This window comes from Engystomops pustulosus, chromosome 5 (assembly GCF_040894005.1).
Source record: "Engystomops pustulosus chromosome 5, aEngPut4.maternal, whole genome shotgun sequence".
Taxonomy (NCBI): domain Eukaryota; kingdom Metazoa; phylum Chordata; class Amphibia; order Anura; family Leptodactylidae; genus Engystomops; species Engystomops pustulosus.
In genome coordinates, this window is record NC_092415.1 from 124,136,925 (window position 1) to 124,150,079 (window position 13,155).

At 44.8% G+C, this 13,155-nt stretch overlaps 1 protein-coding gene across 15 annotated transcripts in view; it reads right to left on the bottom strand.

Annotated features, from left to right (window-relative positions):
* LOC140133169 (poly(rC)-binding protein 3-like) overlaps nucleotides 1-13,155 on the bottom strand; it is a 778,519-nt gene that overhangs the window by 666,771 nt on the left and 98,593 nt on the right. For 13 of the 15 annotated variants that reach the window (XR_011855824.1, XR_011855826.1, XM_072152955.1 and 10 more), the window contains one exon: nucleotides 2,149-2,278. The exons of the other annotated variants lie outside the window; for them this stretch is intronic. Coding sequence is in view for 11 of the 13 variants with exons in the window: in XM_072152955.1 (XP_072009056.1) it covers nucleotides 2,149-2,278 (130 nt within the window). In the remaining 2 variants the exon portion in view is untranslated. The remainder of the gene's footprint in view (nucleotides 1-2,148; nucleotides 2,279-13,155) is intronic. 15 annotated transcript variants of the gene reach the window in all.

The following is a 13,155-nucleotide window of genomic DNA, read 5'->3' on the forward strand; positions in this document are numbered from 1 at the left end:
AAATCTGCAAACAGGTAGTCCCTGGGTTACGTACAAGAAAGGTTCATTAGGTTTGTTCCTAATTTGAATTTGTATGTAAGTCGGAACTGTATAGTTTACAATTGCAGCTCCAGGCAATTTTTTTTTTGTCCCAGTGACAATTGGATTTTCAAAATTTTTTCCTGTAATGGAAATAAGGATTATCAATTAAATGTCATTACATTACACCTTGCAGCTGGCAATTGCAGGCTATATACTACAAGGGACTGGCAGGCTATATACACTCACCGGCCACTTTATTAGGTTCACCTGTCCAACTGCTCGTTAACACTTAATTTCTAATCAGCCAATCACATGGCGGCATTTAGGCATGTAGACATCGTCAAGACAATCTCCTGCAGTTCAAACCGAGCATCAGTATGGGGAAGAAAGGTGATTTGAGTGCCTTTGAACGTGGCATGGTTGTTGGAGCCAGAAGGGCTGGTCTGAGTATTTCAGAAACTGCTGATCTACTGGGATTTTCACGCACAACCATCTCTAGGGTTTACAGAGAATGGTCCGAAAAAGAAAAAACATCCAGTAAGCGGCAGTTCTGTGGGTGGAAATGTCTTGTTGATGCCAGAGGTCAGAGGAGAATGGGCAGACTGGTTCAAACTGATAGAAAGGCAACAGTGACTCAAATTGCCACCCGTTACAACCAAGGTAGGCAGAAGAGCATCTCTGAACGCACAGTACGTCGAACTTTGAGGCAGATGGGCTACAGCAGCAGGAGACCACACCGGGTCCCACTCCTTTCAGCTAAGAACAGGAAACTGAGGCTAAAATTTGCACAGGCTCCTCGAAATTGAACAGTCGAAGATTGGAAAAACGTTGCCTGGTCTGATGAGTCTCGATTTCTGCTGCGACATTTGGCGTCAACAACATGAAAGCATGGATCCATCCTGCCTTGTATCAACGGTTCAGGCTGGTGGTGGTGGTGTCATGGTGTGGGGAATATTTTCTTGGGCCCCTTGGTACCAATTGAGCATCGTTACAACGCCACAGACTACCTGAGTATTGTTGCTGACCATGTCCATCCCTTTATGACCACAATGTACCCAACATCTGATGGCTACTTTCAGCAGGATAATGTGCCATGTCATAAAGCTGGAATCATCTCAGACTGGTTTCTTGAACATGACAATGAGTTCACTGTACTCAAATGGCTTCCACAGTCACCAGATCTCAATCCAATAGAGCATCTTTGGGATGTGGCGGAACGAGAGATTCGCATCATGGATGTGCAGCCGACAAATCTGCGGCAACTGTGTGATGCCATCATGTCAATATGGACCAAAATCTCTGAGGAATCCTTCCAGCACCTTGTTGAATCTATGCCACAAAGAATTGAGGCAGTTCTGAAGGCAAAAGGGGGTCCAACCCATTACTAGCATGGTGTACCTAATAAAGTGGCCAGTGAGTGTACTACAGCATGGAATGCAGGTTATTTTCTATGGGGCTGGCAGGCTATATACTACAGGGGGCTAGCTATATACTGGGGATTCTGTGACCAATACATTTCCCACCCTAGACTTCTACACGAGTTAATAGGTTTTCCCAGTTTTTGGTGGTAATTAGGTGCCTCGGCTTATACTCGGGTCGGCTTAAACTTAAGTATTTACCCTATATGGAATAAAGTAATTTTTAATATTATATGAATTTATTGTGGTTTACTTCCTGAACTGTTGTTTTGGTTATGAACTGTATTAAAATGAGATAATTCTTGATTGAAAATTGTGTCTTTAATAACAGAGATAAGACACTTTTATGCTGATTTTTCTTTCTGCCCACAGGTTCAGGTCACAGGACTCGTTAGAGCCTGATTTAGACTGCAGGCCAGAAGCAGTAGGTGGGCACAACCTGGAAAGCTGACTGTGTTCATACACCTATCTTGCTGGCCAAGAGTGGGTTCCTGGCATCCTGGTGCATGTATAGAGAGGAATGCACTATTTGACAATACTCAGGCGAGTAGGATTTGTTTTTGTTTATGCCTATGCTGAGTCTGGATTTAAGTTGTTTGACCACAAAGCGTGAATTGTCAAAAATGTCAAAGTGTCAAAAATAATATATGTAGAAAGAATATGCTATAAAATAGTGTTTAAAGAAAAGACATCATGCAAGAGAAAATACCTTTCCGTGCATTAATAACCGAATGGTCAAAGTAACATTAAGACCCCCCTCTGGAGCACTTCCTTCGTTGGTGTTCATTTCGGGTGTTTTTCTTGGAGACCTGGCAACTGACTGTTCTTTGTTATAGAATCTGCAGGTACAAAATATCATTACATTAATGAAGCCACATTACAAGAAGTAATTTAATAACCTATGTAAATTGTTCCCAGCTAAGGATAGGACAACATATATAATAATGAAATTGCTCCATAATATTTCTGCTTTTTGATAAAATTTTCAGTCCTACATTGAAAGATATCAAGAGCACGATTCTTGGCAAATATAGGAAAGATCAGTTCATCACAAACTGGTTGCACTTCACTCCGACCATTTCAAACCAGTGATCCCATGGCTTTATCTTCCTCTGTGATCTCCCAGGGGCATAAATCTGAAGTCTCCAAGCTTCTAAAAAGGCATCATCTTTTTCATTTTCTGTAGATTCAAAGCGGCTGGAACCCACCATCTTGTGGGGCGGCTGGAATTCTCCTCTCCTGCTCACACACCTAGTTATCACTGCCTTTTCCTGATCCCCTCCAAAACTTGTCAGAGCCTCTGTGAGGCTTTACTCTTTAGCTGCCATTCCATCAAAGCTACTACCTCACTTGAGGGAAGCCTCTGTGCAAGTGCATGACTGTGTCTGTTCTCCATCAGGGTTTACCTAGTGATTAGCGTATATATAGTAAGTGCAGCCCTTTAGGACACATTAGCTTTTATTTTTTTGTAATTTATTGGTGCATCTGCCGCAACTGAACATAAATCGTCTGAATATGTGGTTTAAATTATCATAGTTCTTACTGCCAGGGCTGGATCAAGGAAGGTGGAGGCCCCTGGGCCCAAATGTGGTGAGGGCACTTGAATGTAACCCAGACAGTGGTATACATTATATTTGTAACTAATATTCTAAACTTTCTCTTCTTACATGTCAGTAAATTTCACATGATCAAAATGTTCTCACCATTATACCCATTTGGCTAGATGGATGGCATAGGTGGGAAAACGTTGCAATCATTGGCTGTGCAAGGAAACAATGCATGACTTTAAAAGAATAATGTCAGTAGAAAAAAATTCATGTTTTATTAAAAAAAATTTACTGATCTTGAAAGTAGATTTCAATGTAACAACATTAGGATTAATGTCCGGATGCTCCTGCTCCTCCTCTCCTGTCACCTGAGTAGAAAAACCACAAATTGCACCAGACTCTGCTTGTGCTCCAATGTCCTCCTCCTCCTCCAGTTCAGCCCTCAGCGGTCTCATGTGGCCATGAGATTTAGTCTCCACTTCTCCAGTGCCCTGACCAGACAGATTTTGCAGCAAGAGTTCGAGGACATGAAGCATTGGAATGACGTTATTCATCCCGCAGTCCTGGCGACTGACAAATAACGTGGTCTCTTCAAAGGGCCTGAGTAAACGGCAGGTGTCACGCATGAGCTGCCAGTGGCTGACATTAAAGTTACACAGGGGAGTACTACAGTACGCTTGCATCATCAAAAAATCATTAATGGCTTTTCTCTGTTCATACAGGCGGTCTAACATATGGAGGCTGGAATTCCAACTGGTGGAAACATTGCATATCAGAATATGTTGGGGTAGGCCGTTCTGGCGCTCTAACTCGAGGAGGGTGTGCTTGGTTTTGTAAGAATGGCTGATGTGCGTGCACAGTGTCCTGGCCATTTTTAGAATGTCTTGCAGATGGGTGTAAGACTTCAGGAACTTGTTGACTACCAGATTGAACACGCACGCCTTGCAGGGCGCATGGACCATCCCTCCTCGGTGCAGCGCGTAAACCAAGTTCCTCCCATTGTCTGTCACCATGGTTCCGATTTTTAGTTGTCGCGGAGAAAGCCACACATTGATTTCTTCTTGCATGACGTGGAGCAGTTCCTCCCCTGTGTGACTTTGTTCGCCCAGGCAAACCAGGTGTAAAACTGCGTGACACTGCTGTGCCCTGCACATGTGGTATGATGGAGCAGCACTTGTGGAGGCTGAGGTGGTGGTGGAGAAGGAGGAGGCGGACACTGGCGCAGGAGCAGCAGTTTCACAACGTGGAGGAGAAAGCGCTGTCTCTTGTTGAAGTTGTTGGTGTGGCTGGGCGGGAAGCACATTCACCCAGTGGGCCGTAAAGGACATATACTGGCCCTGACCATAATTACAGCTCCACACGTCCGTGCTGCCGTGCACCTTGGAAGAAATTGATAAGCTCAAGGACTGGCCCACCTTCTGTTGTACATATTGGTGAAGGACTGGTACAGCCTTTTTGGAAAAAAATTGCAGCTTGGAACTCTCCACCTCGGTTCAGCACAAGCCATTAGTTCTCTGAAAGGTGCAGAGTCCACGACTTGGAAAGGGAGAGACTACAGTACCAACAACTTCGACAAGAGCACGGTCAGCTTCTGCACCTTAGGATGGCTGGACGCGTAGAGTTGTCTTTTTGTAACGACTGCTGGCGCCATGCGTAGCGAGGAGCAGGAGCATCTGGACCGGGAGATGATGTCAAAGACAAACAGCTCTCTTCGGCAGAGGTGCTGGAGCCTTGACTTTCTAAAAACCGCATGTGTGCTACTAGGTGCTGCTGCTGCGCTGGCATGTAGGACAGCATCTGACACCTGTTTCTCCCAGGCCACTGGATGGTGATGCTGCATGTGTTGGCGCAGGGCCATGGTGCCAAGGTTAGCTCCCTGGCCATGCTTCATTTTCTGCCCGCAGATACGACATATACCCACGCTCGGCTCCTCTGGTGTCTTCACAAAAAACTGCCACACCGCTGAGGTGGTAATTTTACCGCCAACACTCTGCACTGAGCGACTACTACCGCCGCTGCCTCGCTGAGCCCCTGTGCCACTGCTTATTTGGGCCTGCGAATCGGGATTTGTACCCTGCGGACGTTTGGCTCCCGTTCTCGCACTGCTGCCACCCTGCTGACTCACAGCCACAGTAGCGACTTGCTGACTGCTCCACAAGCTGACACTCTCTTCGCCCGACGATGATGAATCCCCTGCTACACCCGGCTCCCAATAGCGATCGGCTACATCATCGTCAATTTGCGTTTCCCGGTCAATGCTACTCTCCTCAGCGATGTCAGTATGCACAGCCTGCCTTCTGCAGGAAGCAGCGGAAGTCTGCCCCACCTCTTCACTGCAAAGCAGCTGCTGACTGTCCTCAAACACTTCGTCCTCGCTGAATAGTGGCGAGGAGCCCAGACCACCTAGTAGCTCTCTGGCTGCGGGAAAGGAACAGAGCCTGGATGAGGAAAGGTGAGGGCCGCTGACCTGCTCCTGGACCATGACAACTAATTGTTGTGTCAGAGGAACCTACGGACTCTTGGCTGGGGTTGTCAGATGTTATATTTGAGGAATTGGATGACCTAGTCAACACACTGCCACTAGATGACAACGGCAGTTCTGGCCTCACAGAGTCACCCCTGCTGCGACATCCCCTTACTGTGCTGCCACCTCTGCCTGCTCCACCTGCCACCTTTCTGTCTGACATAGTGGTTTATAAACTACGTGGATTTGACACGTAAATCTGGCTGTAAACTAGAGCCCCCAAAAGGTATTGCAATGTGCGTTATACAGATACCCCACAACCGACAGTGTAATTTCAGTGAAAATCACTGGATAAACTACGTGGATTTGACATGTAAATCTGGCTGTAAACTGGAGCCCCCAAAAGGTATTGCAATGTGCGTTTTACAGATACCCCACAACTGACAGTGTAATTTCAGTGAAAATTACTGTATAAACTATGTGGATTTCACACGTAAATCTGGCTGTAAACTAGAGCCCCCAAAAGGTATTGCAATGTGCGTTATACAGATACCCCACAACTGACAGCTCACTACTGCAGATGCATGAATGTCAAACAGATTTCTTCCTATTCGATTTTGTCACTAAATAGAACTGCTATTTGGGGTATACAGATCCCCTTAGAGAACAGTGAGGGATTGCAGCAAGAATCGCACAGCAAGCAGCTGGACGCTACAACATGAAGTGTGAAGTGCTGAGATAGAAAATGGCTGGTTTTATAGGGCTGTGTGACATCACATAAGCCTGCCGGTCGCTGATTGGCTTACAGGTCTGCAGATGTCATCGGGGGTGTTCCTTTCTCCTTCCCAGAGTTCTCTGCCCCATGTAATACGTTGTTCTCACGCCCATTTAGCAGAAACATGAGGGGGAAAAAACCAACTTCGTTCCCGCGAATCAGCATAGGCTTTGTGGCGAATCGGATTTTTCCTGAAATTCTAACCGAAGTTAGAATCATTAGAATCGATTCGCCCATCTCTAATAGTCTCTTTTTAAGAGTTTCCTTTTCTCTCTCAAAGTCCATATTGTCCGAACAATTCCTCCTGTGTCTTACCATCTCTCCATACGGTATGTTATTGATAACTTATGGGGGATGGCAAGAGGATGCCAGCAAAGTGGCATTCCTCGCCATCTCCTTCCTATAGGGAATATTTTTAACCCTTTCTCCATCTCCAATAAGAGTAATATCTAAGAATGGAATGGAGTTTTCACCAAAGGAGGAAGTACATTTCAGATTAATGTTGTTATTATTATTGAGATACAGGACAAAATTCTGGAAGGATGATTCTGAGCTATTCCACACCCACACCAGGTCGTCCTATGTAACGGCCGAACCATACTATAGACGCCTGGTGTGGGTTGGAAGATGAGAAAATGGTAAGTTCTTCCCATTGGGACATATATATATTTGCAAGAGAGGGGGAAAATTTGGCCCCCATTGGGGCCCCCTCCACTTGTAAATAGTATCAGCCATCAAATAAAAAGAAATTGTTTTAGAGTAGAAAATTTGTGGCTGAAATGATGTATTCTTTGAGTGCCGTACTGAAAGTACTATATCTGTCTAGATGTCTGCGTAGAAAATGAAGCCCCTTGTCGTGAGGGATGGATGAATAAAGTGCTGTTACGTCACATGACGACCAGCTATATTCCTCACACCACTTGAAGTCTTTCATAATTTTCAACACGTGCTTCGTATCCTGTAAATAGGAGGGTGTGACTCTAGTAAGGGCTGTAAAAAATGATCCAGCCACTCACCCAGTCTCTCACCCACTCCCCCAATGCCAGCCACAATGGGTCTCATGGGAGGTGGAAAAATGTTCTTATGAACTTTGGGGAGTGAGTGAAAGACTAAGATAATCCCTCATTTTCTGTGTAAATTCTTACACAGAAATTCTTACATTCCTGCAGATACTCCCTCGTCCAAAATCATGGACAAGCATTTCTGCACATAAACCGTTGGGTTGGAGTTGAGACACCGGTATATGTTCCTGTCATTTAACATATTTTCATTAAGGAGTTTGTACAAGGGGGCATCTAAAACCACCAGTTCTCCCCCTTTGTCTGCTGACCTAAAACTTAAGTCAGGATCTTGTTTGAGTTGCAATAAGGCTCGTCTCTCTGATTTAGATAGATTGTGATGTATCTGCTGTGAGCTTGTATCCTCAACTCTTTTGTGTAATGCCACTAATTCTCTCTCTACTACTTCTTGAAAGTTGTCTAACACTGGTACACGAGAGTTAACCGGATAAAAATCCACATTGGAAGTATGAAAAACATCATTGACTGAATCATTAATTTATGCTTGCTCACATAGTAAATATCGTAAATCAAACAAACTTTTTTGTTCAGAAAAGTTTCCCAAAGATACATCAGACCTCATCACATCCACAACGTAAGTATTATGAGTGTCTAGGGTAGTCGGTGATTCATTTGCTGTTAAAGAATTGTCAAAATGCTTTCTAATTGTGATACTACGTCCCAGTCTATTGACGTCCAACAGGGTACTAAACAAATCAAAATTACAACTCGGTGAAAATTTTAAGCTTTTGTGCTTCTGTCCTGCCCTCCTATGTTGATTTTTGATGGATTATTCGGTGGTTTATGGGTGTCTTTGCGTTTGGGAACGTTAGTACCCTTTGCAGAGCTGCAGGCAGTATCACTTAATTCTCCTTATGGTTGAGATGAAATCTGGCTTGACGATAGACTATCCATAGAGTCTTCAGTTTCTGAGAAGCTCACATGAGGATTATGACTCCTCTTTCTATTTCTCCTATTCCGTCTCTAAGATGGACTTGGGAGTGCCTTTGTTGGTGTAGGAAGTACGTTCTCTTCGTTTCCATGAATAGACCTCGTTGTTCCTATAGTCTATAACATCCCGTTCGAACTTCTTTCTCTTGACTACTCTTTGTAGTAGAGAGAGAATTAGTGGCATTACACAAAAGAGCTGAGGATACAAGCTCACAGCAGATACATCACAATCTATCTAAATCAGAGAGAGACGATCCTTATTGCAACTCAAACAAGATCCTGACTTAAGTTTTAGGTCAGCAGACAAAGGAGCACTGGTGGTTTTAGATGCCCCCTTGTACAAACTCCTTAATGAAAATATGTTAAATGACAGGAACAGATACCGGTGTCTTGGCTCCAACCGAGTGCAGAAACGCTTGTCCATGATTTTGGACAAGGGAGTATCTGCAGGCATTCTTACACAGAAAATGAGGGATTATCTCTTTGTAAAGGATCCAGTCACCCCAGTCTTTCAATCACTCCCCAAAGTTCATAAGAACATTTTTCCACCTCCCATGAGACCCATTGTGGCTGGCATTGGGGGAGTGGGTGAGAGACTGGGTGAGTGGCTGGATCATTTTTTACAGCCCTTACTAGAGTCACACCATCCTATTTACAGGATACGAAGCACGTGTTGAAAATTATGAAAGACTTCAAGTGGTGTGAGGAATATAGCTGGGCGTCATGTGACGTAACAGCACTTTATTCATCCATCCCTCACAACAAGGGGCTTCATTTTCTACGCAGACATCTAGACAGATATAGTACTTTCAGTACGGCACTCAAAGAATACATCATTTCAGCCACAAATTTTCTACTCAAAAAATTTCTTTTTATTTGATGGCAGATACTATTTGCAAGTGGAGGAGGCCCCAATGGGGGGCAAATTTTCCCCCTCCCTTGCAAATATATATATGTCCCAATGGGAAGAACTTACCATTTTCTCATCTTCCAACACACACCAGGCGTCTATAGTATGGTTCGACCGTTACATAGAAGACCTGGTGTGGGTGTGGAATAGCTCAGAATCGTACTTCCAGAATTTTGTCCTGTATCTCAATAATAACAACATGAATCTGAAATTTACTTCCTCCTTTGCTGGAAAATCCATTCATGTTTGGACAATATGGACTTTGAGAGAGAAAAGGAAACTCTTAAAAAGAGACTATACAACAAGGCCTATCAAAAATCTGTTGTGAGTAAGGCAGAACATAGGATCAAACATATAGGACAGCATGCTTTGTTGGCAGATAAAGAGAAAACACGTGATACTCCTTGTGTCAGTGGGTATGGATGTGAGAACACTACAACCAAGCACCCTCCTATAGTCTTCTCCACTGCATATAGCAAACAGTTTAGAGAAATATCTAAATTGTACATAGATATATTCCTATCCTATAACAGGATTAATCTCTTTCTACAATTCTAGATGATGGAGGAGTCAAATGTGTAGCCAAGAAAGTCCGTACTTTGGGTAGCATGTTATCTCCCAGTCACACGTCTCATCACTCTTGGCTTAATACTGCAGGATGCTATAAGTGTGGGCATACACAATGCAAGGCATGCACATATATTTCAGTAGGAGAAGATTTTACCTCTTATGTCACAAACATTCCTTACTCAATTAAGTCTTATGTCAACTGCAATTCCTGTAACACCATTTATTTAATAGAATGCTCTGAGTGCAATAAACAATATATAGGACACACCACAGGCCTTTGAAAGTCAGAATAAGACTCCATTTGTCTGATATCACAACTAGAGATGAGCGAGCACTAAAATGCTCGGGTGCTCGTTATTCGAGACGAACTTTTCCCGATGCTCGAGTGCTCGTCTCGAATAACGAACCCCATTGAAATCAATGGGAGACTCAAGCATTTTTCAAGGGGACCAAGGGTCTGCACAGGGAAGCTTGGCCAAACACCTGGAAACCTCAGAAAATGATGGAAACACCACGGAAATGGACAGGAAACAGCAGGGGCAGCATGCATGGATGCCTCTGAGGCTGCTTAATCGCACCATTATGCCAAAATTATGGGCAACAGCATGGCGATGACAGAGTGACTGAATAAGGCTAGATAGCATCTAAAACATCCAATAATTGACCCTGACACTATAGAAGACGGCATGCAGAGGCAGCGGCAGGCTAGAGAGTGGCATGGCGACATACCCCAAATGGACTCAGGCTTCGAACCAATTTAAAAAATTCCTTTTGGCGAGGATAACGTGTAGCACTGTATGTATCAGTATTTTGCCTGGTTAAGGCGGCAGAGAGGAACCAAAGGAGGTGAGCAAGAAGCGCTAAAATGATGAACAAAAGGCTGATGGTATATTTAGTCTATAAGACAGAATGGTGGCGACATAGTGACCAAGTTCCATAACGTATCTGGTGAAACACACGAAAAATGAGCCTGACAGCTCGTTTGATAAGGGGACCACATGTCGAGGCAGCCATGGAGACGACTTCCATGATTAAGAGCGACAGTATGGGACATCCATATTGCGCTGCTATGATTGCAACTTCAGGTCTCCAGCATGGCGCCGACAGATGGGCCGAGTTCCATTATGTATCTGGTGAAACACCCGGAAATTCTGCCTGACGCAGCTCGTTTGATAAGGGGACGATGTATGGAGGCAGTAAAGTAGTAGTAGATTAAAGATGCTGCAGTTAGAACTATGTTAGTTGGATCTTGGGATGGAGCTGGTGGTCCGCTGCCAGGCGAGCTTTCTCCTGTCCAAGCCCCTGCCTCTCGGCTCCTCCCCACCCAAAATGGGCCAGAAGCGTTTACGTTAAAAAAAAGTATAATTTTCAAAGCAGGCGGGGGCTACAAACAGTACTTCTAAGAACCTTTTGTATAAGATCAAGTGTAGTACTGTTCTTATAAGTAATTGGCTTGGTTATGGCGGATGAGGGGAATATAAACAGATGCGCAAGAAGCGCTGAAATAATATCGGTAAATGATAAAAGTTTGCCAGTATATTTTGTGGATAACACAGCAGGGTGGCGACAAAGTTAACAAGTTTGATGTGGAAGCCATGAAAACAACCCAAAATTCAGCTAGTTTGCTAAGTGGACGATGTATGGAGGCAGCTATATGGACGACTTTGGGAGGCAGCTATGGAGATGATGTGTGGAGGTAGCAATGGAGACAACGTGTGGAGGCAGCTATAAAGACGAGGTGTGGAGGCTGCTATGGAGACAATTAAATTTGGATAGTGCCTGTATGTGGCAGTCCAAAAAAGTTTTCAAACCAGAGGACCGGGTAGGTGGCCCTTCAGAAAAATTAAATACAGACAGTCCCCGGGTTACATACAAGATAGGGTCTGTAGGTTTGATCTTAAGTTGAATTTGTATGCAAGTCGGAATTGTATATTTTATCATTGTAACCCCCAGCCAAATTTTTTTTAGTCTCTGTGACAATTGGATTTGTAAAATGTTGGATTGTCATTAGAACCAGGATTAATAATAAAGCTTCATTGCAGACACCTGTGATATAGCTGATTATTGTAGCCTAAGGATAAAGTACAGTAAATTACAAACATCCAGAGCTCCGTTTGTAACTAGGGGTCGTATGAAAGTCAGGTGTTCTTAAGTAGGGGACCGCCTGTACGTAGAGTACTATAGCTAGAGCCAGTTGGCCCTGGCAAAAAATAGTCAGTTTCCTCTGCTTTAGTGTACAAAGAGGAGGAGAAGGAGGAAAATGAGGAGGAAGAGTGCATACATTATTCAGGTTCTTTCACCTGGTGGAGAATGGAAATCCGGAGAAATCCAGGCTTTATTCATCTTGATAAGCGTCAGCCTGTCAGCGCTGTCAGTCAACAGGCGTGTATGCTTATCGGTGATGATGCCACCAGCTGCACTGAAAACCCGCTCAGACAACACGCTAGCGGCAAGGCAGACAAGAACCTCCAAGGTGTACAGTGCCAGTTCGTGCCACATGTCCAGCTTTGAAACCCAGTAGTTGTAGGGAGCTGTGTGATCATTTAGGACGATGGTATGGTCAACTATGTACTCCCTCACCATCTTTCTGTAAAGATCAGCCCTACTCTGCCGAGACTGGGGACAGGTGACAGTGTCTTGCTGGGGTGACATAAAACTGGCAAAGGCCTTGTAAAGCGTACCCCTGCCAGTGCTGGACAAGCTGCCTGCTCGCCTACTCTCCCTCGCTACTTGTCCCGCAGAAGTACGCCCTCTGCCGCTAGCGCTGTCAGAAGGGAAATACTGTTTCAGCTTGTGCACCAGGGCCTGCTGGCATTCATGCATTCTAACACTCCTTTCCTCTCCAGGGATCAACAAGGGAATCTTCTTCCCCCTTCTCTTGTGACGAGCGCAAAGCTTCTGACTTCTGACCAGAGAGTTTTTTAAACAGGCCAAGCAGCGAGATGGTGAGGCTGATGATGGCGGCATCGCCACTGACCATCTGTGTTGACTCCTCATACTCCGCACCTGACAGATATCAGACATCCTCCTCATTGTAGACTTGAGGAAGCTGACTGACCTGACTACCAGTTCTGGTGGAAGTTGACATCTGGCAGTCTAAAATTGCTCTGCGCTGCTGGTAAACTCTGGATAACATGGTTAATGTTGAATTCCACCTCGTGGGGACGTTGCACAACAGTTGGTGAGCGGGCAGTTGGAGGCGGCGCTGCGCTGCCCTTAGAGTGGCAGCATCTGTGCTGGACTTCCTGAAATGCGCACAGATGCGGCACACCTTCGTGAGCAAATCAGACAGATTGGGGTATGTCTTGAGGAACCGCTGAACTATGAGATTTAACACGTGTGCCAGGCATGGCACATGTGTTAGTCTGCCGAGTTGCAGAGCCACCACCAGGTTACAGCCGTTGTCACACACAACCATGCCTGGCTTCAGGTTCAGCGGTG